The sequence below is a fragment of the Lemur catta genome, chromosome 18, assembly GCF_020740605.2.
Source record: "Lemur catta isolate mLemCat1 chromosome 18, mLemCat1.pri, whole genome shotgun sequence".
NCBI classification, from domain to species: domain Eukaryota; kingdom Metazoa; phylum Chordata; class Mammalia; order Primates; family Lemuridae; genus Lemur; species Lemur catta.
This window is the reverse complement of record NC_059145.1, coordinates 41,020,938-41,048,621: the sequence shown is the minus strand read 5'-3', so window position 1 is coordinate 41,048,621 and position 27,684 is coordinate 41,020,938. Positions and strand designations below refer to the sequence as shown.

At 59.2% G+C, this 27,684-nt stretch overlaps 1 protein-coding gene across 8 annotated transcripts; it reads left to right on the top strand.

Annotated features, from left to right (window-relative positions):
* Positions 1 to 3,068: 3,068 nt before the first annotated feature.
* PTH1R (parathyroid hormone 1 receptor) lies at positions 3,069 to 27,684 on the top strand. 8 transcript variants are annotated; one of them, XM_045530420.1, is made up of 16 exons: positions 3,069 to 3,130; positions 3,850 to 3,970; positions 8,535 to 8,657; positions 17,970 to 18,072; positions 20,119 to 20,244; positions 21,896 to 22,006; positions 22,120 to 22,238; positions 22,413 to 22,507; positions 22,712 to 22,904; positions 23,325 to 23,478; positions 24,975 to 25,035; positions 25,343 to 25,409; positions 25,675 to 25,769; positions 26,402 to 26,543; positions 26,618 to 26,659; positions 27,148 to 27,684. In XM_045530420.1, the coding sequence occupies exons 3-16, from the start codon at positions 8,583 to 8,585 to the stop codon at positions 27,532 to 27,534; spliced, it is 1,770 nt and encodes a 589-aa protein (XP_045386376.1). In that variant the 5' UTR covers positions 3,069 to 3,130; positions 3,850 to 3,970; positions 8,535 to 8,582; the 3' UTR covers positions 27,535 to 27,684. The 8 variants fall into 8 exon arrangements, 7 of the variants coding, with proteins under 7 accessions (XP_045386376.1, XP_045386380.1, XP_045386374.1 ...); XR_006729840.1 differs by lacking the exon at positions 3,069 to 3,130 and adding an exon at positions 26,770 to 27,004 and having other exon boundaries at positions 3,797 to 3,970; positions 27,148 to 27,240; XM_045530424.1 differs by lacking the exon at positions 3,069 to 3,130 and having other exon boundaries at positions 3,797 to 3,970; positions 26,770 to 27,684.

The window sequence follows — 27,684 nt, the reverse complement described above, 5'->3', positions numbered from 1 at the left end:
GGAGCTGGGTGTGCTGCTGCCTTCACTGAGCCCGACCAGCTGCCAGTGCCCCGCCAGCTTCAGGGAAGTGTCTGAGCCACCTTCTTATTGTCCCCAGAACCAACTCCCCAAGCCAGCAACCTACCTGTCCCCAGTGAGGGCCCTTCGGCCTCTCCCACAGAGGCTCACCTCAGAGGACAGGGGTGTTCGGGAGGCCTGGGTACTTGGTCTGGATGAGCAGGGTGACCTCTGGCACGCTGTTGCCCCTCTCTGGATGTCACTTTCCCAAACACACTTTTATAAACTTCCCCAAAGTGCTTCCCCTTTCTGGCCAGTTCAGCCAACGTCCACGGCCTGTGGGCCAGGCTCTGTCCTGTGGGACAGGACAGCCAGGCAGACACAGGCTCCATCCTGGCCCCAGAGACGTTCCCAGTGTCCGCCAGCTACCTCACCCCAGACAGTGTCCCCTGAGGCATTCGGGATGAGAGGAAACTGAGGCCCGGAGAGATGGCCCAGCTAGAGCCGGGACCACCCACATAGAGGGCTCCTCCAGGCCCAAACAGGGCCAGAGTGTCAAGACTAAGGGTTCGCCACCCAAGGTCTCCCTGACACAGCCCCCAGCAAGGATCCAGTGTCTGAGCTAACCCCCTCCCCACTGCCTTCTCCTTCCTGGCCCCCTCCTCCCTTCAAACCGCAGGGCCCAGCCAGCCTCTGGAACGCGTGCCCAGGACCTCGGTGATATTTTGAGTTTAAGAAAACTTTGCAGTCGGCAGGAGCTCTTAAAGGTTATAAATAGCAGCTGCGGGAGCCCATGCCGGGAGAGGCGGAAACACGTGTCAAACACGCCTGGGAGGGGGCTATTCCGAGGCACAGACCCCCCCTCACACACACTAGAGACCCACCAGGCTTCTGGGGATTTTACAACCCCTGGAGCGGGAAGTCACACCCCACCCGGAAGGCGTCTGGGAAACAAGACCCCCTCTGGCCCCCCACCAGGGTCCCCAGTGGCTGGCCAGGTTGCCCGGGGCATGTGGGGGGATGTGCTGCTGAAAAGGGATCCGGGGTAGGAGGTCTTTCTCCTACCCCTGCCCCATACCACCAGGGGTCTCCCTCAGAGCTGCCCCTGGGAACAGCAGGGCTGAGGGGTTTTGCACTAGTGTCCACCCCAGCCCCAGTCAGTGGCTGGAGGAACTGAAGGTGGGGATGGAATTGTTTCAAGGGGGTTTCAAGGTTCAGTGGGGAAGCTGGGCAGGGTTTGAACCCCCAAGCCACAGTTCTCCCCACCAAACGCTGCTGCTGCCTCCTTTCCATTTCCAGGGACCACTGGACAATGCTTTAACCCCCCAAATAAGGTGCAATTGGAGGGCTGCAGAAAGCATGCAACACCAGGGTAAGCAGACCTAGGGCCTCGCCCCTCAACAACCTGTCCAATCCCAATGTTTCTGCTTCCGATGAAGACCCCGTTGAACAGATGAGGACGAGAGGGCTGGAGAAGACGAGAGACTTCCCCTACTCCGGTGGGATGTGTGCCCATGCCCACCCTGCCGGAGTGCAGAGTGTCAACAGCCCAAGGCCAGGTATGGGCTCTCCACAAGGAAATCAGCTCTGGTTTGGGCTGCTGCAGTCTCAGGCTTGCCTCGAAGGCCATACAACGTGAAGACAGGCCCGCAGGAGCCTGGTCTGAGGAGACACAGCCCTGCCTTCTGGGGCCTGATCTGAGAAAACAGTTTTGAAGGGGCCATCGAAGGAGCACTTCAACCTCCACCATCTCCCTGGATTCCCCAACTGCTCAGCAACGTGCGTGGGGCAGGAAACGTTCCTCCAATGCAAAGACCTGGAAACTGAGGTGTGTCTGAGGCTCCCGCCCACCGTCCCCAGTCCTGCCTCACTCCTGCCCCACCTGCTGCCCATGGCCCCCAGCGGGTCTGGGGGCGGCAGCCAGGCTTGGCGTCTAGGCGTTCTGAACCTCAGGGAGCCCCAAAGGGTTTATGGGGCTCCCAATGAATGGGAGCCTGTTGAGCTTCGAAGGGGGCCAGCCCGAGTAAACATGGCTGGGTCTGAGCGGCCATTCTCCCCCTGCCTCTTTCCCCAGGACCCAGGACCAAAATACGACTTCCTGTCCCCGGAGCTGAGGGCTGGACTTGCCCCTCAGAGCCCTGGGCTGGGGCCCACTGGAGGAACACAGGCTGGCCTGCGCGAGCGGCCCCAAGGCTTGAGGGAGAAAGGGCTTCGGGTTTTCAGACCCATACGACTCCCTGCATCCAAGACCCCTTTGAGCCTCAAGCTGCCCATCTGTTAACGACAGATCAGGAAACTGAGGCCATGAGCAGCAAGGGGCCCAGCTCAGCGCCCCACAGGTCGGGACAGAATAGGCCCCAGCCTCCCGATTCCCTGGCCAGTGAGGATGGGAATGTGGAAGAGCAGGGTGGTGCATGTGGACGCAGCAGAGGGAGAGGCTCTGAGTGGAGAGTCGGGAGCAGGAAAGCTTTCAGACAGCAGGGGAGCTCTTCCCGCTTTAGACACAACTGCCCACTCACCTGTGGAGCTGAGGTCTGGCCCCCGCTGGCCTGGTCACAGAATGGCCATGCATCCTGGGAGCAGCACACTTCAGAGTAGCGTAAGTGTTGCTGGTCACAGGCTTGCTATGTACCCTGGCCAGCCCATTCTGCTCTGTGGGCCTCAGTTTCCCCCACCTGGAGGCCAGGTAATGACCTCCCTTTCTAGCTTGGGAACCAAAAAGTACTTTGGAAACTGTAACATGTGGTACCCTCTCCAGGAGCCTAGAAGACTGAGGGAGAGGTGGTTCCTGGGGCTGGGGGCCTAGGAATGTACTCCAGTGGCTGAGGGGTGGATGGGGCCAGCAGCCTTACGTGCTGGGCACCGGGGGCTGCGGCTGGAATGTGCTGAGTGGCAGCTGCCACGTGAATCATTACACCTTGTCCGCCTGAGCCTGGGACTTCCAGACACAAACCAGCTCAGGCTGGGCTCAGGCAGAAGGGCAGCCTACAGCCGGGGTTACTGGGCCCTGGGGTGAAGTTTCCAGGATCTTGCATGGTCTCTGTCTCCCTCTCTGCCCACATCTTCATCCTAAGAATCCAGCCCTGCTTCTACAGACCCACAAAGGGCGGTCAGCCTGTCTACTCTGTGACTGGTAACTGCACAAACAGACCCTGAGCTATGGGGGAGGGGTCTGGGGGGCAGACAGAGAGGGCTTCCTGGCTGGCTCCGCACCAGAAGCCCACATTCCAGTGGGCAAGGCATCAGATATGGGGTATCTGTGGGGCTGCAGGGGTGGGGACAAGGGCTAGAATGGAATGAGGTCCTCACATCTCTCCTGGCTGGGAGCCACTGGATATCCAGTGCTGGGAGGCCAGACCTTCTTAAGGTCTCAGTTTTCCTGCCTGTGACACAGGTCTGAACCACCCCAACCCTTCATCTGATTTCTCTGGGTGCCTAAAACTTGAATGAAGTCACTTGTAGGAGCTGTGTTCATATCTTATGGTGGCCTGATATTCCTGAGATGTTGGAAAGGACCAGAAGGGTTAGACAGGGACACAGGGACAGACAGAAGAGGAGTTGGAGAGAGGCTTGGCAGGACAAGGAGAGGACCACTGAGGCACACACACACCTGAGGGCCTGAGTGGCCAGGGCACCTGGCAGGCAGACCCATGGGTGTTGAGGGGAGGACCCATCCCAGGGCATCTGAACACTGGCACATTTGGACCTGCCACTTCCACCCTCCCCCGAAAGCCCCCGCCCCAACTAGGGATCTGGGACAAAGTCCTGGGCCAGTTCAGGACTTGGTAAAAAATAATTAATTTTTCTTTTCAAGTGAAAGCTCTGACTCAGGCCTTTGCCTGTCCCCAACAGCAACATCCTTGCTTAGTCCTGAACCACAGAAGCTGCTCAGGGGCTATCGATGGCCTCCCCGTGGCCAACCTGAGCCTGCTGTGCAGCTTCAGGTCCTACTTGGAAGGCCTGTGGGCTCCAGGTGAGTGGGGTCCGGGGAAGCCTGGAGGGCCTGAGCACAGCTGGGAGGGGCAAGGCTGTGGTCCCCCGTGGGGTGAGTGTTTGCGTGCCCCGGCTGTATGTGCCATGGGGCAGACAAGGTGTGCCTGCATAAAGACGTGTCTGTGGACTTGGTGTCATGACAGCAGGGGGCCTGCGAACATGGGACCAGCAGGGACAGGAAGCTCATACCTCTAGCAGCCTCGGGAGTGCTCCCTGACTGGGACAAAGCCTGCTGGCCCTAGGTGCTCCCACTCTCCTTCACTTCACCTTCCTGAGAGCCGAGAAAGCCAGGCAGCCAGGCTCCTGCCGCAAGGGGAGGGGGCTGCCCAGCCAGCTGCTGTGGGAGCCTCCAGTGACTCAGCTGGGTGGGGGGTGTTTATGAGCAGCCGAAATGGCTGTAAAAGTGGCACCTCACTTCACTTATGGCCTGGCCATCCCCTCCCCTACTGGCCCCTTGCCTCAAAACGCTTCCCAAGGGGCCTGGAACCCGAGAGGTCTGGGGTTGAGGCCCGGGGTGGAAGCTCAGCCTGGGGTCAGGGTTCAGCCAGGGGCTAGAAATCAGAGTGGGATAAGAACTCGGCCTGGGGTCAGGGTTGGTCATGGGGGAGAGCTCAGTCTGGGATCAGGGCTAAGCCTCAGGTTGGAGGCCAACTTTGGGGCTAATGCTGGGATGAAGTGTTGGGGGAGTATGATGCCAAAGAAGCAGATGTGGGCCATTTGTCCCAGAGACCCCTAGGCTGGGGCTTCCTGAAGGGTTTTCTGATGGAGTGAGGCTAGGCTGCAGAGCTCAGAGAACTGAGCCTCTGCCTTTCCTGTTGGAGTCTTGTGCCCACCCTGGCCCCAGGGTCTGTGTACCTTGGCCAGAGCCCTACTAACAGTGGCATGGCAGCAGCAGAGGCCTGTCAGCCTGGGGCTGCCACACCAGCAGGGGTGGAGCCAGGGCCCAGCCCTTGTTCCAGTTCTGAGCTCCAGTGACCATCTTGGCTCCTCCTCCTGGGCCCCAGCCTAGGCATCAGAGACAGGAACTCACTCCCACTCCCCACCCCCAGCCAGGCCTTTCCAAACCCCATTGAAACTGACCTGAAACTAACCAGAAACTGACCCCCAAGGCCCTGGGGCCTGACTGTCAAAAAGGGTAGGCTGGCTCTGCTGGGGTGCTACCAGTTAACGTGTGACACCCCCACCCTCATGGTGGCACTTTAACCAGAGGCCTGAGGGTGAGTTAGGGGATCAGTGGCCCCACCCACAGCTGTGGAATGTCCAGCAGGGGACTCTGGGGTGAGGCACGTGAGTTACAGCTAGGGGAATGCCCTTAAGGGGCCCAAAGCCCATCAGATCCCTGTCTGCAGCCCTGTCCACAGCCTGCGCTGGTCCTCCCAAGTACAAATATTATTCGTTTCCAAATCTCAAGCTTTCTTGTGTCAGAACTGAGAACTCCCCCTACCCGTCAGCCCCTAGTTTTACCTCTCAGCCCTTCCAATGCCTCCGTGAATGTTCTTTTCTCATCACCGAGGTGGTGGGTGGGAGGTCAGGGGTCATAGAACCATAAAACTTAGAGTCACATAGAAACAGAGACATAAAGCTGAGACTATCAAAACATAACGCTGAAGAACCACAAGTGTTCGTTGGGTGCCCACTCTGGGCACCTGGGTCTCTGCCCCTGTTTCCAGAGTGCTCACACAGCATAGGAGGCAGCCCTGAACTCAGAGCTGCCCCCAGTAATGAGGAATGTGGGGACACAAGGAGGGAGGCGTGTCCTTTACACAAAGCAGAGGAGCACAATCCTGGCAGAGGAGACAGCAAAGACAGAGGCAGGGGAGGGAGCATGGTGAGAAGGCTAGGAGTCCAGCGGACCCTGGACCCTGCCTGTCGGAGAGAGGCATCTTTGGAGGAAACTGTCTCAAACAGCACAGTCCTTCAATGCCAGGACAGACACTTGAGGGCAGTGGACACAGAGGAGGGGTGTAGCCATAGAAGTGTGTGGAGAAGACAGCTGTGGGTGCAGTCTGGAAAATGGGTGGGCTTGAGACTGGAGATGGGTGACTTGAGCTGGACTAGGCCTGAGGGCCCATTCACATTGAGGTTTGGGGGGCAGGTTTGGAGGCTCTGAGGAGCTCAGTTCCCACAGGCTGAGTCTGGAGAGCCCCTGTAACCCATGGGCCTGGACACCCGCCCTTGGGGGCACTAAACAGTAAAGCTAAAAGTGCCCTTTGAATCAGCTGGTCAACTCCCCCATTTTACAGATGAGGAAACTGAGGCCCAGACAGTGAGAGAGTTTAGTGCCCAGGGCACACAATTGGTAAGTGGGCAAGCTTAGCCCAGATGACATTTTCCACAGCCCCTTACATTAGCTTCCAGCTTCCCACAACCATCCTTAAAGCCCTCTGCTCCAGCCATCCCAGCCCCTCCCTCAACCTCAGCTTCCTCACCTGGTACAGGGGGTGGTAGGCTTGGGGTTGAAGGGCCCCCCTCTTAGAGCTCGGCGTCCCTTCCCCAGCCCAGCACACAAGCCCCGCCCCTGTCTGGCCCCAGCCCGCTTGTATTCCCCCCTCCCTTCCCCTAAATTGAGGGTCCCCGGCAGACCTGAGCTGGCCGAGAGCATTTGGGGGTGGGGATGAGGGAGGGAAGTGAAGCTCAAGGGTGAGTGTTGGGGCTGAGTCCCCAGTCTTGCAGGGGCGGAGCTGAGGAGGCCCGGCCAGCGGCTGAATGGGTCGGAGACTGGAGACTGGGCCCCGTGGAGCCGCTGGGCAGGGAGGGAGCGAGACTTGGCGGCTGGAGACCCAGGCAGGGGTGGGGGCGGGTCTAGGGCCCAGCAGACCGACCTTCTGGGGATGGAACGGAGGGCGGCGGTCGGGCCCGGCTCGGGGCTGACGGCCGAGCAGCCTCCCCGGGGACCCCGACCCGGCCCGAGCGGGAGCCCAGCTGGCGGACAGGCAGCGCCTCGGCCAGGGGCGCGCGGGTACCGGACTGCCTCCCCAGGGGATGCTCCTGTGAAAAGGGCCTGCTTCTCAGCCGAGGGTCCCCATTCGCCAGCCTGGGCCGGAGGACCAGAAAAAATTAAAAATTCCGTGCTTTCCCGAAGAAGAGAATGAAGCGGCGGCAGAGTCCAGGGCTCCGTTCTTGGGTCTCGATGTCAGAGCTCCCCCCGCCCCGTCCCCCAACACTCACATCCCACCGCTGTACGACCCTGGGCCACGGGCTCTAAAGAAACGTCCCGGGGCAGGGGCAGCGGGCTCTGCTCTGCCCCTCCACACATCCACGTCCGAGGCGACGGGAGTGGGCAGGGGCGGGAGAGGCCCAGCGAGCGCGCGGGGGAGGGCAGAGGCGCCCAGGCCGCGGGGGGAGGGGGAGCGGCAGCCGCCGAGGCGAGGGACGCGCGCGGCGGGCGGTGGCTCGGAGCGGCGGCCGGGCGGGGGGCGCTGGAGGCCAGGCCGGCCAGGGGGGCGTCCCGAGAGCTCCATGAAGTCCCCCCGGGGCCGCAGACGGGGCGCTGGCTTGGGGAGGCTGTCGGGGGGGCCCCGACATCCATGGCAAGGCGGGGGCCGCGGCGGGGCGCTCGGAGTAAGTCGGGGCTGGGGGCAGGCGCCGAAGGGAGGTACCCGGGGTTGGGGAGGGATGACTCCGGGCCTGGCCGGGGCAGCCACGCCGGTCTGTCTCGGTGTCAGTCGGCTGCGCCTCTTCGGAGCCCTGCGGAGCCGCTCGGCTCGGTGGCTTTTTTGGAAAGTTGCGAATGTTTTCGTAGAGAGAGAAGGGGGAGGGGAGGGAGGGAGCGAGGGAGTGACCGAAACTGAGCTGGGGCCGCTGGAAGAACTGAGGCCAAGGCTGGGGGAGCTGGAGACGGACTGACAGACAGGCAGACAGGCATCCGGGCGCTAGCGCGCTCAAGCCGCGCGGGCGCAAGCAGGGCTCCGACCGAGGATGGGCAGTGGGTGCGGGAGGCCGCTGCCGAGGGGATGGGCGCCCGAGGGGGCCGAGGGGCTGGGAGTGGCGGCCCGAACACCGAAGGGCTTAGTGTCGTTGCAAAGTTGGGATCGCGTCCCCTAGCTACGTACGCCCCGCGCGACTCAAAACGCGCCCCCAGCCCTACTGCGGAAAGCCGCGGAGCTAAAAATAACAGCCCCGTTCACCCCCTGCAGACCGCGACCCCGACCCCTCCCCCGCCCCCTCCCCCACTGGGCGTGGGGCGAAGCCACAGCTCCCAATTCCCCAAAAGAAAAAAAAGAAAGAAAAGGCGGCGCGGGAGGGGGGCGGGGGGCGGGCCGGGGGCGGGGGGCCCGGCCATATGGATGTGATTTCTCCGCTCCGAGGCAGACGGGCCGCTCCACAGCGCTCGGCGCCCGCCCGCCGCCCGCCGGGCCTCCGGCTGCCTCGCTCCCTCCCACCCTGCCTGTCTCCCTCGCGCTCGCTCGCTCGCTCGCCCTCAGCGCATGGGCCCCGCGCCGGGCCCCGGGGCCTCGGGCCGCCGGGCCGCCGGGGTCCCCTAGGCCGGGGCGTGGGCGGGGCTGCCCAGCCTGACGCAGCTCTGCACCCCCCACCATCACCAGGGCCGGCGGCGGCGGCTGCCCCGAGGGACGCGGCCCTAGGCGGTGGCGATGGGGGCCACCCGGATCGCACCCGGCCTGGCGCTCCTGCTCTGTTGCCCCGTGCTCAGCTCCGCATACGCGCTGGTAAGTCCTCCGCCGCCAGCACTTCAGGACAGCCTGCGGGCTTACTCTGGGGTCCCTGGGGTGGGTCTCGGGCACGGAGTCTTGGGTTACCCCATAAATCTGAACTTTGGGTGAGAGTCCCCTCTGACCCAGGATCCTGGGTGCCTGCTGTCTGTAGGTTATGCGGACTGTGGGCTCCAGATGCCTGAAGTCTCCCTATTTTTGAAGCCTGGGTTTGGGGTCCCAGGTCTGGAAATCTGTGGTTGGGATTTCCCTACCCTCTGCTTCTGTGAGCACCATGGCTGTATCTCCCTCGAAGATGATCGTGTGATCTAGAAGAAGGCTGGGTTTGGCCCAGGTGTGGAATCCTACAGACTGCTTTGGGGACCTCCGTTTTCTGCAAGTTTTGTTTGCAATCCCGGACACAGGGATGTGGGTCTGAGGCCAGGATCACCTAGGCAGGGGGTAAGATTTAGGGGACCCCTCCAGCTATGATGATCACACGCATACATACATGCATACACACATGTCTGACTTTACTCAGAGTGGAAGCTGCTTGCCCAGGGAGGAGGGATGGAAGTTCCCTGAAGGACACTGACCTCACAGAACACCCCTACAGAAGCATGCTTGAGGGGGACTCTGGTAAGTGAGGAGACCCCTGGGAATACTGTGCGTTCCCCTGAGAGTGGACACCAAGAGACAGAATGGTAGAGAAGACTGGAGAGAGGCAGGGACAAAGGGAGTAGGGATGAGAGCTCCAAGAGCAGGAGAGGTGGACAGACCAGGAACAGCAAAGAGAAACAGGGACAGGCAGGCAGAGTCAGAGAGCTGGAACACAGAGGGGCAGCACCTCCTCATCCTGGGCTAGGTAGGGTCCGGGGTCCACTTCCTGGGGAGGGAGGCGTCGCATGCCCTCAGTCACATCCCACAGCAGCCCTAGCCCAGGGGACCAGCCCATTCCTGAGGAGGCTATCTGCCTGTGTGCCTAACTTCAAGGCCCCTTCTTCCCCACCCAGGTGGGGGCTTCTGCCTTCTAGAGAAAGGGGCAGACAGGGAGCTTCCTCCTCCTGACCAGAAACAGCTCCCTACACAGCACAGAGTCCCATACTGGGAGGCAGGAGTTCTGGGATTCCTCCACCTCTGCCTAATGCCTGTGTAACCTTGGGCTACCCTTCTCCATACCTCAGTTGCTCCATCTATAAAAAGGGCATGGAGGAAACACTGGCCTAGGAACCCCGTAATCTGAGGCTCTCTCCTCCTCTGTGGTCCTCAACACTCCCCATTCGCTCATGCCTATGCCCTTGCATTTATGGCCCCAGCAAAAGCTCCCCTAAGCCAAAGATGTAGCCCATAGGAGAACTTGTAGATGAGAAAACCGAGGTCCGGCACCCTGTGCAGAGATACTCCAAACTCTGGCAAACGCTGGGGGGCAGAGCCGTTTCCCCACCCTTCTCTCAGCGAGCTCTGTGTGTGCACACGTATGTGTGCATGTGACTGTCCGGTGAGTACGCAAGGTGATGGGTGTGGGTGTCCTGAGAGTGCGTCTGTGTGTCAGAGCAGGGCTACGTGGGACTCATCTCTGTCTGTGGTGGTATCTGATCCCCTGTGCGAGTTACTGTGTGTCTAAAGCTGTGGGTCTGCCCATGACTTCTAGAGCACAGTTGTGTGTGCACCTGTGTGTGCATTTCCGAGCATGTGTGCATCCAGGTCTATTGTTTTCTTATTTGTATTTAATAAATGCTTCTGTAGTGCTTTCTACTTGCCAGACATTGTTCTAAGCACTTCACATGTATTAGCCAGTTTAATCTTCCCAATAACCCTCTGAGGAATGTTATTGTCCCCATTTTTAACTGACCCAAATCACACAACCCACAATGACCACTATTTATCTCATGCCAACCAAGTGCCGAGCCCTGTGCTTCTATGAGTGGGGGGATGCCGGTACCCAGAGCCTCACACTGCTCTCCAGCGAAGCAGAGTTATACGCAGAGAATTTGCCTGGCTTCACCCTGGCCCATGGCTGAGGGTAGGGTAGGAGGAGAGATGCCAGTGCTGGGTTTGCCGCAGGACCTTGTTGGGGCACATGAGTTCACCGGACACTCCCTGGCTTCAGGACTAGAGGATTTGGCCTGAGAGGCAGGGATGCAGCCTACCCACCCATCCAGTGTCTGTGGGCCCCCTGGGCTCAGCTGGAGCCAGCAAGAGGCTGACAGCCTGCCAGCTCCCTCTCCTCAGCCCAGGAGCTGCTGCTCCCATCCAGAGCTGCACTAGTGCCCCCCAAGCCCCCCAACCTCATCTGATAGCCCCGTCACCAAACCTGTATGCTACCTGTCCAGCCAGCCCCAAGACCAGGTTCATATCTCCACTGAACTCATGTTTGGGGGACCAAAGAGTGTCCCACGGGTAGGACACTGGCTGCAGCCAGACTCAGCTAGTCCAGCTGGTCCCTTACAGGAAAGAGCACCTTGGAGCCTGGGGGTCAGGGGGAGCAAAGTTTGGAAGAAGGGAAGGGTTTATAGATTGTGAGTAGGAGGCAAAGGGGCACTCTTGTCCTTGGGGATGCCTCGTCCTAAGGACACCCCCAACATGCATGCATGTGGAGGAGACACTGCAGAGGGAAATGCTGAAGCTCAGTGTGGGGCAGGCCTCGAGTGTGGAGATGTGACCGCTGGGTAGGACTCAGAAAACACTTCAGTGAGGACTCACAGGCTGGGAGCATACGGGACCCCCCCCCCCCCCGCCTGCTCCAGGGGCAGCTCCGCCATGACGCTTGCTTTTAAAGAAAGAAAGGGCATGTATTGAACACTGGCTCTCCCCAGATTCTCAGCTAGAATCTGTCACAAATGTTTTCTCATTCCATCCATTCACCCAGCCATCTTACGAGAAAGGACCCTGGGGGGGTCACACAGTCTGTGGCACAGTGAGATTTGAACCCAGGTCTTCAGACTGCTGCCCTGAGCGCCTTCCTCCAAAGCAGCATGAGAGTCGCTGCTGGCAAGAGATCCCCATGTCTCACGCTGGGCTTTCTTTTCCTTCCTTTTCTTTCTTTTTTAAAAAATTAAATCCTTGTGTTATTTTACTTTCTTATTTTTAACTTCGTAACTAATACATGAATATGTTCTTTCTTATGAAAGAGTCACATAATACATTTTAAACAGAAGTCCCCGTGATCATTACCAAACCCCATTCCCCCTTCCATGGAAAACCATGTCTAACTGTCTGGGTGGAGGGTTTGTCCTCATACCTCTGTGTGTGCTTCCAAATGGTACCTTTGGGTACATGTCAAATAGATAGTTTCGTTTTGTGGTTTTCTTTTTGTTTGGTTGATTGTTTTTAAATAAATGACATCGGTTTTTAGATAGGGCTCTGCCATATACAGTTTTCTACTTAAAGGTGTGTGTTGGAGATCTTCATGTCAGTAAATATAAATCTTTCTTTAATGCTACGTAGTATTCCAAAACCTGGGATTCATTAAGCAGTCCCTAGGAATGTACGTTTAGATTGTTTTTGCATAATGTCATGTGTGTGTGTATGATTCCAAATGGTGACGGGGAAGCTCCTTGAAATGCCCTCTTATGTCCGTCCCCATGTGACTCTTTCCCAGTAGGATATTTCTAGATTTTGTCATTGCTGGGTCTGAGAACATGCACATTTTTTATTTTAATAGGCATGGCCAATTTGCCCTCTAAAAAGCTTGTGCCAATTTATACTCACAACACCAAGACTGACCAGGAGGACTCCTCACACCCTCTATCTCACAGGATCTTATGAGGATTCCTTCCGTCTCACCTTTGTTATTTGGAGAGGTGAACAGTGTTGTGCCTTGTCATTTTAATTTGCTGATTACCAATGACTTTTGCACTTTACATTGATTTATTGTCCGTCTTCTCAGAGAGCTTGCTCAGAGCCATTACCCATCTTTCTATGGGTTATTTATTTTTTTCATATTGATTTGTTGAAGCTTTTTATATCACCTGCTCTTAAACACATCCCCCCCACCAGCTCTCGGAACTGCCTGTGGACAGAGCAATATGAGGGGGGCTGAGCCCTCCCAGGAACTTGGGAACTTGGGTTTTCTTCGGAATGTTTTAATGAGGCGTCAAGCAGCCTCCCTGAGATTCCTGTTGTGGGCCTTCTGGGGACACTCCCTGGTCCAGCCACCACATCAGGAAGGCAGCTATTTCAGAGAGAGAGTCCCCAGGAAAAAGAAAAGGTGGGGTGAGGGTTTTGCAGACCCTTGAAATTGTCTGCAAAATATGATGTGACTGGGAGAGGGTGCAAAGTTTTGCTCAGGTTTACAAAGACATCGGAGACCTCCAAACCCTGAAGAACCCCAACTCTGGGGCCAGCCTTGTACCCGAAGGGAAATCTGGTAGGACCCTATTCTGCTAACCAGGCTATGGTTAAGTTAGGCTATGCCATCCTTCCAGGCCTTGGTCCCCCAGCCCAGGTAGGGGTCGCTTGTGAAGATCCACAGGGTCCTAGCAGCCAACTCTGCCATCCCAGGCTCCATCCCACTGCCTGCCCTGAAGGCGGCCACGCTGGCTGGCCAGGATGAGAGGCGTCACAGTGCCTCCCCCCCCAGCCCCTCCCAGCCCCAAACACAGGCAGCCTGTTCAGGAAGGCCTGGCAAAGGGGAGGAAAAGTCAGCACTTGTCAGCAGTGGCGGGGCAGGACGAGGAGCCTGCTCAGGCCAGCCGGACAGACAGAGGGCAGCAAGGGGTGGGGGAGCAGTCCCAGCCAGCTGGCATGGGAGACATCGAGGGGTGCCAGCATGGGTCCCAGTAGTGAAACCTGGCGGAGGTCTGCCGGAAGGCCAGGAGGTCACGAAGGGGTCTCCTGTTAGCCAAGGTTTTCTCCTTCTGGCTTTGCTGAAGGCATTGACTGCCATGGGCCTGTCTTCTGCTCTTTTAGAGCTGGGGACAAACTGCCATCACCACCATCACCTCTGTATCTACTTCCACCCCTAAATTACCTTTAAGAAGGCTGCCTTAGGGGGTCTGCAAAGAGATGCTTGCTTGACACAGCAAAGGGTACAGTCCGGAAGGTCTCTGTGGAAATATGGTGCTGTGGCTGGCGCCAGGGGATTCAGTGGCTGGGAGCTTCCTCCTTTCTGTCCCTTCCTCCAGGGCTGCTGCTTTAGTGTCAAGTGGACCCTTGCCCCATTCCTGCCCCTCCTCTTTCTAACTATGACTCTTGGCTTCAGTGTCCCAGTTTGTAAAATGGGGATATAGAAGGTGAGGGAAACATGTGTAAAGCTCCTTGAACACGGCATGGGGGGGGTGCACTAGAGCAGAGGGCACTGGAGCTGAGCCCTCTGATGGCTGGATCAGGGAGAGTCACGCCAGCCCAAAATCCAGATCACAGGAGGGATGTGGGGGGATACGGGACACCTGGTACAGGGCTGGGTGGCCTCACCATGGTGGGTATGGACCAAGTGACCCCAGGCCAGGACCGAGTCCCCAGTCCCTCAGTCCTCACCCCTGAGACCCAAGATCTGCAGACTCTCAGGATCTAAGGTGATGCGAGTCTGAGTCCTCTGCACCCTGGAGCTGGGCTGAGAAGACAGGAACGCTTGAAGAAGGGGTTGGTGGGTGGAGGGAAGGGAGTGGCAGACGGGGATGCCAGGCTGGGAGGCAAATCATAGCTGTCAGCATTTCCCCCTCTTGCCCAGGAGGTAAGACTTCCCCAGCCAGGGCAGAGGCAGAGGAGGGGTCCTCTTACCCCCCAGGCCCAAGCTTGGGGGGCCCTGACAGTGACCTTGAATTCCAGTATGAGTCCAGGGTGGATCCAGAAATGCAAGGAGTCCTTGGGATGTCCTTCCACCCCCAAAGCTTGCCAGGCACACCTTTTTGGGCCCTCTGCCCACAATCCTCCCAGGGGTCCCACCTCCTATCTGCCCTTCACTGTTGCCCCCTGGACTCAGTCATCTAACCAGACAATCTCTACCTGCCACCCAGGTCCCTGTCCTGGAGGCACCCATGTCACCTGGCAGCAGCCACTGCTGCTGCTATTAACAGTAGCAACAATAGCAACCAGCTTTCCTGAGCCCCACCCCTGCCCTAGCTTTTCATGCAGCACCTCATTTAATCCTCACAACGGCCCTATTATTGCCCTGTTTTTAAAGGAACACTGAGGTACAGGGGTTAAGCAACTTCACCAAAGACGCAAAGCCAGTCCGGTGTGCAGGTGGATCCAAGCTCCAGTGCTGGTGGCAGAATCTCCCTGGATGGCGGGAATGTGCAGCTGGAGGGAGGGATGAATGGGGCTGGGGGGGCATTCCGGGCAGGGGAGCTGTGCTCTGAGGCTTGGAGGTCGCAGTACAATTGGTGTGGGGCTGTCCTCCTCTCCTTGGGAAAGTGCCTGCTTAACTCTGACCTGAATTCTTGCTGCAGTGGCAACTCTGCTGTGACTGGGGTGACAGAGAAATAGGTCCTAAAGTTCAGGGAGGCCAGAGGTGGGGCCACCACTCCTGTGGATGAATGAATGAGTTGGAGGGGGGCATGGTATGCTGGGAGCACATACTGTCTGTCCCCTGTCCCAGACATTCCCAGATCCACCATAGAAACAAGACTCTGGAAAAGGGAGAGTGCCTCCTCCTGGCCGTGGAGAGGGTGAAGCCAACAGCAGTAGGTGGAGGCTAAGGAGACTCCATGGGCTTGTGAGAGGGTGTGTTGGTCAGTTTCTGGTCTGCCAACTGGGCAGTCAGTTTTCAACCCATGACTGCCTGCCTCTAGCCTAAGCCATCAGCTGTGACCCTCAGCCACATCAGTGGGCTAGTCTGTTGGGAGGGCTGGTGAGTCAGCAAGGCTCTGGGGACTGGTGGGAGCCTTGGTCAGTCACTCAAGAGCTCTGCATCTGCTGGGAAGAATGTGGTACATTATCTGTCTTGAGAGGGGTGGAGGTGGGCAGCAGGAGAAGGGGAGTCAGGTGTGGGGAGGGAGTGAGGACAAGATGGCAAAGATGGTGTGGACAGTGGTTACTGGGCAGGTGGCAATATTGGTGATGGTACTGATGTTGCCTTTGGTGATAATAGAGTGGTGGCACTGGTGCTGGTGGAAATGGAGGTGGTGGTGGAGGTGGTGATGGTAACGGAGTTGTGCCGGTTGTGATCATGGTGATGGTGGTTCTATGGATGGTAACAGTAGTGCTCATGGTGGTGATGGTGCTGCCGGTGGTGTGGTGGTGGTGGTGATACTGGGAAGGGGTGGTGATGGTTGTGTTGGTGTTAGTGCTGGTACTTGTGGTTGTTGATGGTGATGTGACGGGGGGATTGTTATTGATGGAGGTATTAGTAGCACAGATGGAAATGGTGGTGAATGGTGCTGTAATAACGGGAGTGGGGTGGGCGGAGATCAGACCCTTCAGCAGCCTGAGTCCCCAATGTCAGAGGCAGAAGGAGAGCTTCAGGCTAGTCCGGAGACCCCTGGATCCTGGGCAAGCTGGAGTTGCCCTCTCTCAAGCCCCATCGCCTTGCTGCTACTTCTGCCCCAGCCAGCTGAGCCGCAGCTGTGGTGGGGAAGCCATAGGATAGCGGAGCCGCGGGCCAGCAACCAGGACGTGGGAATCTGCTCCAGCCCTCCCAGAGGGCCCATGGGCATTGGGTCCAGCTGAGATCTTGGGGTCCCCCTCAGCTCCCAGTGACAAGCAGAAGCGCAGGACGCCCACAGACACGAACGCTAACGGGCTACCGCATCGCACTCACAGACGCGCACGCGCCCACCTTTGTCCACAAACACACGTGCACGTTCGCGGCCCGTCAGGCTCCCGTCCCCAGTTTACATGCCGGACGAGCGCACGCGGGAACGCCCCGAGACGGGCACACACGGGGCACACGGCACACACGGGGCACACGGCGGCCCGACGGCGCGCGCGCGGCCACGAGGGGGGTGCCGCCCGCGCACGCGCACAGACGCGCACGCTCCTGCACTAAGTGAAACCAGCAGAACCCGAGACCGGCCGAGCCAATTGGAGACTCCTTGGCCCTGAAAGCCCTAGCTGCTGCCGCCAAGAGACGCGGTCAATTAACTTCTCCCTGCAGCCGGGCTCCCTGACCCGTCTGCCCGCCCCTTCCCGGCCTGCCTCCCCCTGGTTCTCCCTCCCCGCGCAGCTCGGCTCCGACTGGAGGGCCGCCCCGCCGCGGCGTGTCCGAGGGCTTGCAGCTCTGCCCGCCCAGGATCTACGGGGATGAGGCTCTGCCCTGTGGCATCTGAGGGGAACACAGTCTTTGGGGGCAGGGGAGTCGTCTCTGAGGACATGGCCCTGCCTAAGGGTCTGTGAAGACATGGCCCTGACCTGGAGGGGTCTCCAGGGGATGCTTTAACCCCTTGTGGGTCACACTCATAGCAGTGGCTGGGCTGGGCATACTGAGCTGTTCCCAGGGCAGCATGCTGCCTTGGCCCTCTGACTCCTTTCTTCCCAAGTCAGGGGGACAGAGGCTCAGACCCTTTCCAGCAGTCACCTTTGCAGGGTGAGACACTTCCTCCCCTCCCCCCCACCATATTTTATTTCCTTCATTATAATGATGCTTGTGAGTCCCAGTGGGTGGCAGCCAATGCCCAGGGTGTGCAGGTTGGAAGGAAGGGAAAGGAGGACATTCCAGGCAGAGAACAGCAGGAGTGAAGGCCTGTCCCATGTCATTAGAACACAGAGTCTCCTTGGATGGAGGGAGCTCCCAGATAAGCAATGGAATGAGGGGGACTCCCACCCAGCCTGCACAGGAGTGCCCAACCCAACTCAGGCCACTTGCCAGCAATGTCTCCATCCTCTCCCTCTTGGGATGATCCTAAGCGGGAGGGGCCGAGGCACTCACCATTCACTGGGAAAAGCATTGACAGGGGAGCTGGGCCGGGATGGAAACTGGTAACTCCCAAGGTCCTCCAGGGCTCCAGGACTTGAAGGAATCCAGGCTGGGTTTGTCTTCCCAGAGTTCACCACTCCTTATCCACCCCCACCCACCAGGTCCCCAGCAGGCAGCCAGGATCCTGCGAGGATCCATCCTGGGACATTCCATCCTGTTCCCATGTTCCCCTGGGGAAAGAACTGGACAGAGAATATCAGTGGCTGCCGCCTACAGGGTTACTGGCGGGCAGGCAGGGGACAGCCCCCTCCTTTTTCCCTTTGATGGACCAGGCCCTACCGCCCAGAACCACAGCTGCCCATTTGTAAAATAGAAGCTACATAGGGCAGATTTTCTTCATGTGGCAGACTTTCCACATTCTCCCTAGAGTCACAGCCTTTGGAAAGGGGGGAATCCCTCTGGGAGGACGGATGGCTCTGGGGCCACTGCTGCACTGGAAAGTCCTGCCTGTGGTCTGACCTTTGGCTTGGCAGGTGGATGCAGATGATGTCATGACCAAAGAGGAACAGATCCTACTGCTGCACCGTGCCCAGGCCCAGTGTGAGAAGCGGCTCAAGGAAGTCCTGTGGAGGCCAGGTGGGAGCAGGGCCAGATGAGGAGGGTCTGGGGATGAGGTCAGGAGAAGGAGGGGCCAGATGAGGGTGGGATGTAGAGCCAGGTGAAGGCTCTAGGTGAGGGTGGACTCAGGTAAGGGGGCCAGGCCAAAGTGAGGACCAGAAATAGGGTGGGTCATGCAAACGTGGAGTCAGCAAGCTCCAGTCATCCTTGGCTTATCATAAGTCCTGAGGACTAGGTCTTGTGCTGCCTGCCACCAGCCTTCAGACATCCTCATCCCCACTCACATTCTCTTGAACACACACACATGGCTGGGAGTGGGGATGGAGAGAGCCTTTGGCAGGGTCTGCCCAAAGATGTGCAGGACTTCCCCTCTTGGGGTGGTGGTAGGGCAGTGTGAAGGCAGTTAAAGTCCAAATCACCCCGAAAGGGCTTAGATCTGGTGGGGCAAGCTAGGATCAGGAGCTCTGACTAGGGTGCCAGCCCCAGCAGGGTGGGCTGGGATAGCTTCCTGAAGGAGGAGTTAGCCAAGCCAAGTCCAGAAGGATGGGTAGGTCTTTGAAAGAGGCCACCTGGGCAGAGGGCAAAGAGGTCTTTCCAGGGTGGGGAGAATGGAGGGTCCATGGGGCTGCATGGGCAGGGGGTGAGGACAGAGGGATAGGAATGGGTATCTCAGATGATCATCGCCTGGCAGGGAGGGTGCTTGACCTGGGTAGGGAGTGTTCCCTCCCACCAGCACAGCATCTCTGTGGGACCCCTGTCACGAGGAAGGGGAGCAGCACCTGATTTCACTGCTCCTGTACCTCCTCTCAAGCTGAGCTCTTCTCTGCCCACTTCCTTGAATCCATTTCCTAGAAGCCAAAATGGGGCCTCATTAGCACCCATCCAGGCCTTTGATGTCTGGTTAATCTCATAAACTGGAAGAGGCCCAAACCTACAAGAGCAGCATCCTCCCCTGAGCTGGCCCTTAGGCTGCTGGGGGGACCACACTGATGCACACCCAGGACACAAGAACACAATGACACACGCACCCTGTAGCACACAGACTTTGCTCATGCTCACAGAGCCTCACATGGTCTCTATAGTCACGGCCCCACCCACCAGTGGCTCCAATCACATCAGCATCTGGGGGTCAGGTGGGCCCATCCCCCCTCTTCCTCTTTGTAGAAACCTGCGAGGAGCCTCTCTCTGCCCCCTCCCCATCCACCATGGAGCCCCTCCCTTACCCTATCCTGCTACCCACCCCCCAACAATGATGCCTGAGGGTAAAGACAGGGCAATGGGCATAGCCATTCTCAGGTCATCTGGACTCAGTTTCCAATCCTTGCCACAGACCCAGCGTAGGAAGGCTGGGGGCCCCTGGCTTGGGCTGTAGCTGAAGGGGTATAAGCAGGTAATGAGGAGGGCTTTGCAGCTAGGAAGAAAGACCTCCAGCATCTTTCCAATGGAGAGAACGGCCAGACTCCATCTCAGATGAGTCTCCAGGGCCACTGTGGAAGCTGCAAACCCCTTACCCGAGTATTCTAGGGCAGGGTACGGGGTAGGTGGACTTGTCTGTCCACTTTTACAAACGGCCCCATCTTGCTTTTGTCTTCCTCATCGCCAACGTCTCTACCTGCACAGCACTCTGGCCAGACTTCACATTTGCTGTGTAACCTGTCTGTGGACATCTCCCCCTCTGTCCACTTTTACCATGCGCCCCCTGGTGGGGCCTTCGCTCCTGTGAGCCCTTGTCTGACTGCCGGCTGGAAGGACACCACCTCTGCTGTCTCACCCACATTTACTGCTCAAGCCACTGGCCGATCTGATCCTCCACTCCCATGGTGTTCACTCCCATTGGAACCCTGGCTGACAGTCCATCTCCTCTCATTACTTTTGCACCCAGCAAGCACTTCACAGTTTGTGAAGCACTTCCTCACCCATCGTCTCAGATCTCCCAATAGTCTGGGGTGTCAGCAGAGCAGGGGACAACCCTCCACTGTTCAAAAGGGGAGTCTGATGCAGGAGGGTACCCCAGGTCTTCCGCTGTAGCACAGCTGACAGCCATAATTACCCTGATTTCTCCAGCTGACATAATGGAATCGGACAAGGGATGGACATCTGCATCCACATCAGGGAAGCCCAGGAAAGAGAAGGCATCTGGGAAGCTCTACCCTGAGGACAAGGAGGCGCCCACTGGCAGCAGGCACCGAGGTTCGTCTGTGCCTCCATGCGTCCCTCTGACTTGGGCCTGGACCTGCCCGCTCCCACTGCTCTGTCCCCGTGTGTGGGCCCTCTTGTGGAAAATAAAAGGCTACAGCCCCCTCCCCAGGAAAGCAGGGCAGGGGCCAGGAGGAGACAGAACCTAGAGGTCAACATGTGGAGGGGCAGGCAAGCTTGATGGGCTCAGGCCCCTGGGAGATAAATGTAGGGAAGTCACCCAGCACCACCCTGCAGGGGTGGACCCAGGGCTTTAGCCCCATCCATGGAGAGGAAGAGAGATGACAGTGAACCCTGGGAGACAGAGAGGCAGAGAGAGATACACAAAGACAGAGAGGCACACAGAGACATGGAGACAGAGATAAAGAGAGACAGAGTCACAAAGACAGAAAGGGGACCAGGAGGTACAAACTGAAGGTCTGGGACTCAGTGTGTAAGAGGAGGTACACCAGGACACATAGTGAGTAGAGAAACAAAGCAGGAGGGGAGGGCAACGGCAGAGGGATGGGGCCAGAGACAGTGGGACAAGGACAGAAGAGAAGGGAGGGAGGGAGATGAGGAGACGCAAACACAGAGCCCAGGCTTCGGCCACAGGGCCGGTTTGAACCGGCTGGGTGGGCAGCAGATTCCAGATGGGCCACATCTGGGAGGCTGTGGTCACCCTGTGGCTCCCTGGGGACTAGAGGGAATTGTGGGCCTGGCTGGGCGGGGCTGGGAATATGGCGCCCAGGACAGAGAGCCTTTCACCAAACTGGGTGGGGCCAGCCATCAAGGCAACCTTCCAGGATGGCTGAAGAGTCCTGTGGTTGGAGCCCTACAGGAGGAGAGAGAGGGGCTGCAAGCTGGGGGTGGAATGTGGAAGATCCAGAGGCTGGGGACCCTCCGAGGTCCCTTAGCATCTGTGTAGTGAGGCTGGGGCCCAAAGGTGGGATGTGTCACCCTTCTGTGAATCCCCCATTAAGATTTAGACTTGGGAGATGGTATCTCTCCCCACCAGTGGCCATGGGTATCTCATAGCAGGTACTCAGGGCAGGCAGTGGGTGGTGATAGAAGTGCAGACTGATAGGTTACTCCAACTTCCCAATGAGGAAACCAAAATGCAAAGACTGGGGACACCTGCGTGATGTGGGCAGCTCTTTGTCCAACTGGCACTAGAAACCAGACCTCCTGCCTCCTGTCCATGGTCCCAGGGTAAGGGTCACATAGGGAGCCTCCCAGCTGAAGGAGAGTTAGTCTGGAACCTGACCTTCTTCAGGGACACATGAAAGGTGGAACCAAGGGCAGAGAGAAAGGAGAGATACCTAACTTGGGGCTGAGCACTGGGAGGGCAGGGCCCTATGTTGTATGATCTCAGCATGTCACCCACCTCTCTTGGCCTCTGCCAACCCACCTGGAAAATGGGGCCCGTGCCAGTACCTGCATGGAGGCTGTAGCAAATTCTATATGGCCAGGTGGGTGTGGGGCACAGCAGGGAGTAAGGACACAATATCGTGTCTCCGGAATACTCGAGCCTGAATTTTCCAGTCCCGGGGCACACCTGTCCTTGCAGGAACCTACAGCCACAGGTGTGTTCATCCTTCAGTGTCACTAACCATGGACTTGACTCTCTCTTTGTGTCCCCTACCCTGTCTGTCTCTGGGCACAGGGCGCCCCTGCCTGCCTGAATGGGACCACATCCTATGCTGGCCGCTGGGGGCACCAGGTGAGGTAGTAGCTGTGCCCTGTCCCGACTACATTTATGACTTCAATCACAAAGGTAAGGCCAGCTGAGTGGGGTGGGGAATCACAGGGATGCCAGGACTTGGAGCTCAGGGCTTCAGTGACTCCAGATCTCTCTCTGCCTGCCCTGACTCTCCCACGGACCTGCAGGTCATGCCTATCGACGCTGTGACCAAAATGGCAGCTGGGAACTGGTGCCAGGGCACAACCGGACATGGGCCAACTACAGCGAGTGTGTCAAATTCCTGACCAATGAGACACGTGAACGGGTGCGAGCCTTCCTCCTCCCCAACCCGACCGTGAGAAGCTCACTCCCACCCCTGAGCTATCCCCCTAGAGACCCCTGAGCTAGCCCTGACTCTCGACCTTGACTCCTCCAGCAACCTTACCCTGATGCTCACGCTGAGTCCCAAGGCTCTGACTATGTCACCCCACCTGCACAGGAGGTGTTTGACCGCCTGGGCATGATCTACACCGTGGGCTACTCCGTGTCGCTGGCCTCCCTCACCGTGGCTGTCCTCGTCCTGGCCTACTTCAGGTGGGTGGGGCGGGGCAAGGCCGGGCGGGAGGAGGTGAGGGCGCGGTCGAGGGCGGGGCGGGGCCGAGGTAGAGTGCCTCCTCCCCCGCTTCGCCGCACCCCGCACCCCGGCTGGGGTCCCTCCCCGCCGCGCGCAGCCCAGCTTCCTGCCGGCCCACCGCGCGCCCCGTGCCGCCACCCACGGAGCTGTCGCGCGCCCCGCAGGCGGCTGCACTGCACACGCAACTACATCCACATGCACCTGTTCCTGTCCTTCATGCTGCGCGCTGTGAGCATCTTCGTCAAGGACGCGGTGCTCTACTCCGGCGCCACGCTCGATGAGGCCGAGCGCCTCACGGAGGAGGAGCTGCGCGCCATCGCCCAGGCGCCCCCGCCGCCCGTCGCCGCCGCCGGCTACGTGAGTGCCCTCCGCGGCCGCCCGTGCGCCCGGCCCTCGCCCCCGCCTGGCTCCTGCTGCCACCACTAGCTTCAGGCACTCGGACCCACCCCACAGGGTCCCTCGCACCCCTCAGCTCCGCTGCCAGCCCCACCGTCTAAGTGACCCCCACCCCGCGCCTGTGAGCGACGCTCCTGCCTCAGCCCCGTACCCCGGCCACGCCACCCCATCACCTAGCCGCCTGCCCGAAACCACCACACACACCCCTCAGGGAGCCCCCCGTGGCACTCACCTGTTCCTGCCTGCTTGGCCAGCACCACTTGTCCCATCCCACCAGTTTCCCATCCCCGGCTCCCCGCTCCCAGCGTCCAGTCCCCAGCCCGGCCCTGGCTTCCCCGGATGCAGGCCCTGCCCTCTGGCTAACTCCAGCTGGTCTCTTAGGCGGGCTGCCGGGTAGCAGTGACCTTCTTCCTTTACTTCCTGGCCACCAACTACTACTGGATACTGGTGGAGGGGCTGTACCTGCACAGCCTCATCTTCATGGCCTTCTTCTCAGAGAAGAAGTACCTGTGGGGCTTCACGGTCTTCGGCTGGGGTACGCAGGCACAGGGGTAGTGAGGCGCAGGCAAGGGTGGGACCAGGGGTGGCAGGGTGAGAGGGCACCACTGAGGGTAAGGCGTCCCCAGCATATCCTGTCCTAGACATGGGACAGCAGGTGGGAGGCCTGCCACCCTTCTGTGACCGACCTCATTCCAGACTCGTGGAACGGGGCTTGGCCAGGGATCAGGTTCACATGCGGTCAGATTCACCTGGGGTTGTGGCTAAGCCCAGGAGCGGGAGAGGGGGACTACCAGGTCAAGATTCAGCTCGTGATCAGGGTGGGATCCTGGGACCCTCCCTCCACCCTGAGCCCTGTGGGCTAGGCCAGCGTCTGTTACCCCACTGATCCACTCACTGGGATGGACTGGGGGAGCTGCCCACACCGCCGCCAGCCTGCGTAGACTTGCAGGGTCCGTGGCCCAGAGCCGTAGGCCCAGCCCCTCAACACCATCTGGGCTTCAGCGGCCCCTCTGCAGAATGGGTTCCTGGGGCTGTGCTCTCCTCCCCGCCCCCCACGGCTCTCGGATCTAGTTACCGATAATTGTCCATTATTGTTGGCAGCTCCAGAGCTTGGCTGGGCTCCTGGGCGACTGGCCAGACTGCAAAGGGTGGGCCGGGTGGCTGAAGCCCTCTCCATGCTCAGCACCCAGAGGCCCTCAGGTCAACAGCCACCGCCTCCCTGCCCCTTGGCACACACCCTAACCCTGACCTCACCATGACAAGCCCCCAAGTTAGGGGAGACCTGGACCTGGTCCCGGGAGCTGATGCAGGTCTGGAGCTAGGAGGTGTCCGAGTGGGCTGGAGACATGTGGACTGGGGAGTGCAGAGCACCCTGGGGCACAGAAATGTCACAGCTCTTTCTTACTGTAAACCCAGATTATGCTCTATCCCTCCAAGGGTGCGTCAGGCCTAGAGTCAAGCTGGTGGGGGGAGGACCTGGGGCTCCTTCCGCAGAAGCAAAGCTCACTCAGAGGTCCTGTGTGCAGCCTGAGCCGGCTCAGGCCAGGACACATGGAGGTTTCCCTGTGGCCCCTGCCTGGGACAAAAACCCTCGCTCCATCCAGCCTCATCCATGAGGGCTAGGACCTTTCAAACCTGGTTGGGGCGGTGGGGGGCTTTGCTGGGACAAGAAGAGCTGGCAACAGGCTCCCCCACGGGAGGGAGCAGCACCCTTTGGGGAGGGGAGGGCATAATGGCCGGGCATGGAAAAGTTAGGGAGACCATATTGTTTCACCATGTGCCCCACAGGTATGTGTGTGACGCAGCACCAAGATGGGGCAGAGGGCTGAGCTGGGTCCTAAGGGCTGGAGCCCCAAGGGCCGGCTGGTGGGGCAGCACGTGCCAGAATGTGGCTCTGTCACCAGGCAGCCCATGTGCCTGGGGTGAGGGGTCAGGGCAATGGTGGGGTGAGCTGGGGGTCGTCAAGGAAGAGGGTGGGAGGCGTGGGCAGCACCCACAGCCCCTCACACACTGCCCCCTCTGTGCCCACAGGTTTGCCTGCTGTCTTCGTGGCCGTATGGGTCGGTGTCAGGGCTACCCTGGCCAACACGGGGTAGGTCCAGGTGGGGAAGGCCAGGCCAGAAACATCCCTGGGACCCTCTCCCTCCGTGAAGCATATGAGGGGGCCTCCTGTACCCTGGCCTTGAGTGGCCCCAGCTTCAGGAGTTCTCAGTTCACCCTCTAGCTGGGAACCCCCTCAGGGTCACAGGGGACTACTTCCAAAAAGGCCTGTGAGGGTGACCTCAGGCCTGGTCACACCCAACACCCCCGTCCTGTGTCCCTGACAACTCTGGGGCCTCTGTGGGCAGGCTTAGGATGGGAATGGAAGGGGTGGGGACTAATGCCACAACCTCTCCCAGGTGCTGGGACTTGAGCTCTGGGAACAAGAAGTGGATCATCCAGGTGCCCATCCTGGCCTCCATTGTGGTGAGCAGGGGTGCGTGGGGGTGTGCCCCTGGGCCCCATGACCAGCCCCAACAGGGACCTGTGGCAGCTTCCCTGGACCCCAGGGTCTGAGCCACGAGGCCTGAGGATGGGCTGGTCCCCACTCCAGTCCAGACAGGGAAGCCAAGGGCCCAAGGAGCCACCTAGAGACCCATGGTAGGGCAGGGCTGTGGCAGGCCATGGGCCAGAGTCCTTGCCCCACCCCGCTGGGCGCAGCCTCGAGACGCAGCCTTCCTCACTCCCACAGCTCAACTTCATCCTCTTCAGCAACATCGTCCGAGTGCTGGCCACCAAGCTGCGGGAGACCAACGCCGGCCGGTGTGACACGCGGCAGCAGTACCGGTGAGCCACGCCTGCTGTGTCCTGGCTCTTCAGAGCTGGGAGTAGAGTTCAGGGGTCATTGAATCCAAGCACCGTGTACACAAGGAAAGACAAAGGCAAGGGAAGGATCCAGCTTTGACTCCCTGGCTGTCCCCACCCAACTGCCAGCCCCAGGCACTGATGGGATCTTGCCCTGTTTCTGGAGGCCCTGGGGGAACCCCAAGGCCTATAGCTGGGGTCTGCGAGGGTGCAGACTCAGACCTCCCCCCAAAGAGCTGGTCACAGGGAGTCCGAGGGACAGGTGGGCAGTGGGTGGCCCCAAGAAGGCCACAGCTCAGTTGAAGCCCTCAGCAGGCGGCGGGCCATGGGAGGGTGAGTGCATGCCAGCCAAGGGACCAGCAGGTGCAGAGGGCCCGGGGACAGGGGGCCATAATGGGGGGCCACTCCAGGGCAACTCTGAGAATCAAGGGGCCCTATTCACACTTTGCACGGACAATAGTCATCCCGAGGGAACTGGGTTATCCTCCTGTGGTGGCCAGAGCCTTGGGCCCGTTTGTAGCTTCTGGAGCCTGGGGCTGGCAGGGTGCGGGGTGGCGCGGTGCTTGTTGAGGGGGAAGTGGCTGGGCCCTGACCTACCTGCCCTGCCGGCCCAGGAAGCTGCTGAAATCCACGCTGGTGCTCATGCCGCTCTTTGGCGTCCACTACATCGTCTTCATGGCCACGCCGTACACCGAGGTCTCAGGGACGCTCTGGCAAGTCCAGATGCACTATGAGATGCTCTTCAACTCCTTCCAGGTGCGAAGCTTGGCCTGGCTGAGGGTGGGAGGGGGCGAGGTGCAGACCCTCATGCCAGACGCCTCTCTCCACAGGGCTTTTTTGTCGCCATCATATACTGTTTCTGCAATGGCGAGGTAAGCAGTAGGCAGCGTTGGGGCAGGGCAGGGAGGAGACAGATGTGCCAGGGGCTTCCTCAAAGTCTTGTCCCTCGTCTTCTGCCCCATTCTTTCTTTGTTCTTCCAAGAAAATCCCTGAGGACATTCTGAAGGCAGAGAGAAGTCTTTCCAGATGATTCAAGCTCAGGATGTGCTCGGATTTGGGGGCTCTTCAATCTCTGGCATAGCCAAGGGTCTTCCCGGCCCTACAGTGGAATTCTCTGTAACCCCGGTTGGAGGACTCAGCTCCTTTTGGGGCCATTCAAGCCTTATAGATTCTGGGTGTGCCAATTGCCTGCAGCCAGGCACCATGTTCTGAGGATGGTGGGATTTCACTTGGCCTTGGAATTTTCTAGTAGCCCCCTACTCCTCTGTTTTCATTTAGTGCTGGGTGTTTTGGGGGCAAGGATGGTGGCACTGTTGGGGTTGTGGGCACACCTAACCACCCACCCTCCTACCGCCCCCAGGTACAGGCCGAGATTAAGAAATCTTGGAGTCGCTGGACACTGGCACTGGACTTCAAGCGCAAGGCACGCAGTGGGAGCAGCAGCTACAGCTACGGCCCGATGGTGTCTCACACAAGTGTGACCAATGTAGGCCCCCGTGCAGGACTCGGCCTGCCCCTCAGCCCTCGCCTGCTACCTGCTGCCACCACCAACGGCCACCCCCAGCTGCCTGGCCATTCCAAGCCGGGGGCCCCAGCCATGGAGACCCTCAAGACCACACCCCCTGCCATGGCTGCTCCCAAGGATGATGGGTTCCTCAACGGCTCCTGCTCAGGCCTGGATGAGGAGGCCTCTGGGCCTGAGCGGCCACCTGCCCTGCTACAGGAAGAGTGGGAGACGGTCATGTGACCAGGCACTGGGGGTTGGACCTGTGACATGGGTGGATGGACAGATGAACCAAGTGACAGATGGTTGGATGGTTGCCCACTCAGGGCTGGGGCTGGGAGGAAAAACAGGGAAAAAAAGAAAAGAGAAAAAAAAAAGAAAAAGGAAGAGGAA

Bases quoted from the DNA above. Each gene is read 5' to 3' on its own strand.
- PTH1R (XM_045530420.1), top strand. From the start codon at position 8,583: ATGGGGGCCACCCGGATCGCACCCGGCCTGGCGCTCCTGCTCTGTTGC. The intron at 18,073-20,118 runs GTGGGAGCAGGG...TGATTTCTCCAG, and splicing joins GGAAGTCCTGTGGAGGCCAG to CTGACATAATGGAATCGGAC. The intron at 26,660-27,147 runs GTAAGCAGTAGG...TACCGCCCCCAG, and splicing joins ACTGTTTCTGCAATGGCGAG to GTACAGGCCGAGATTAAGAA.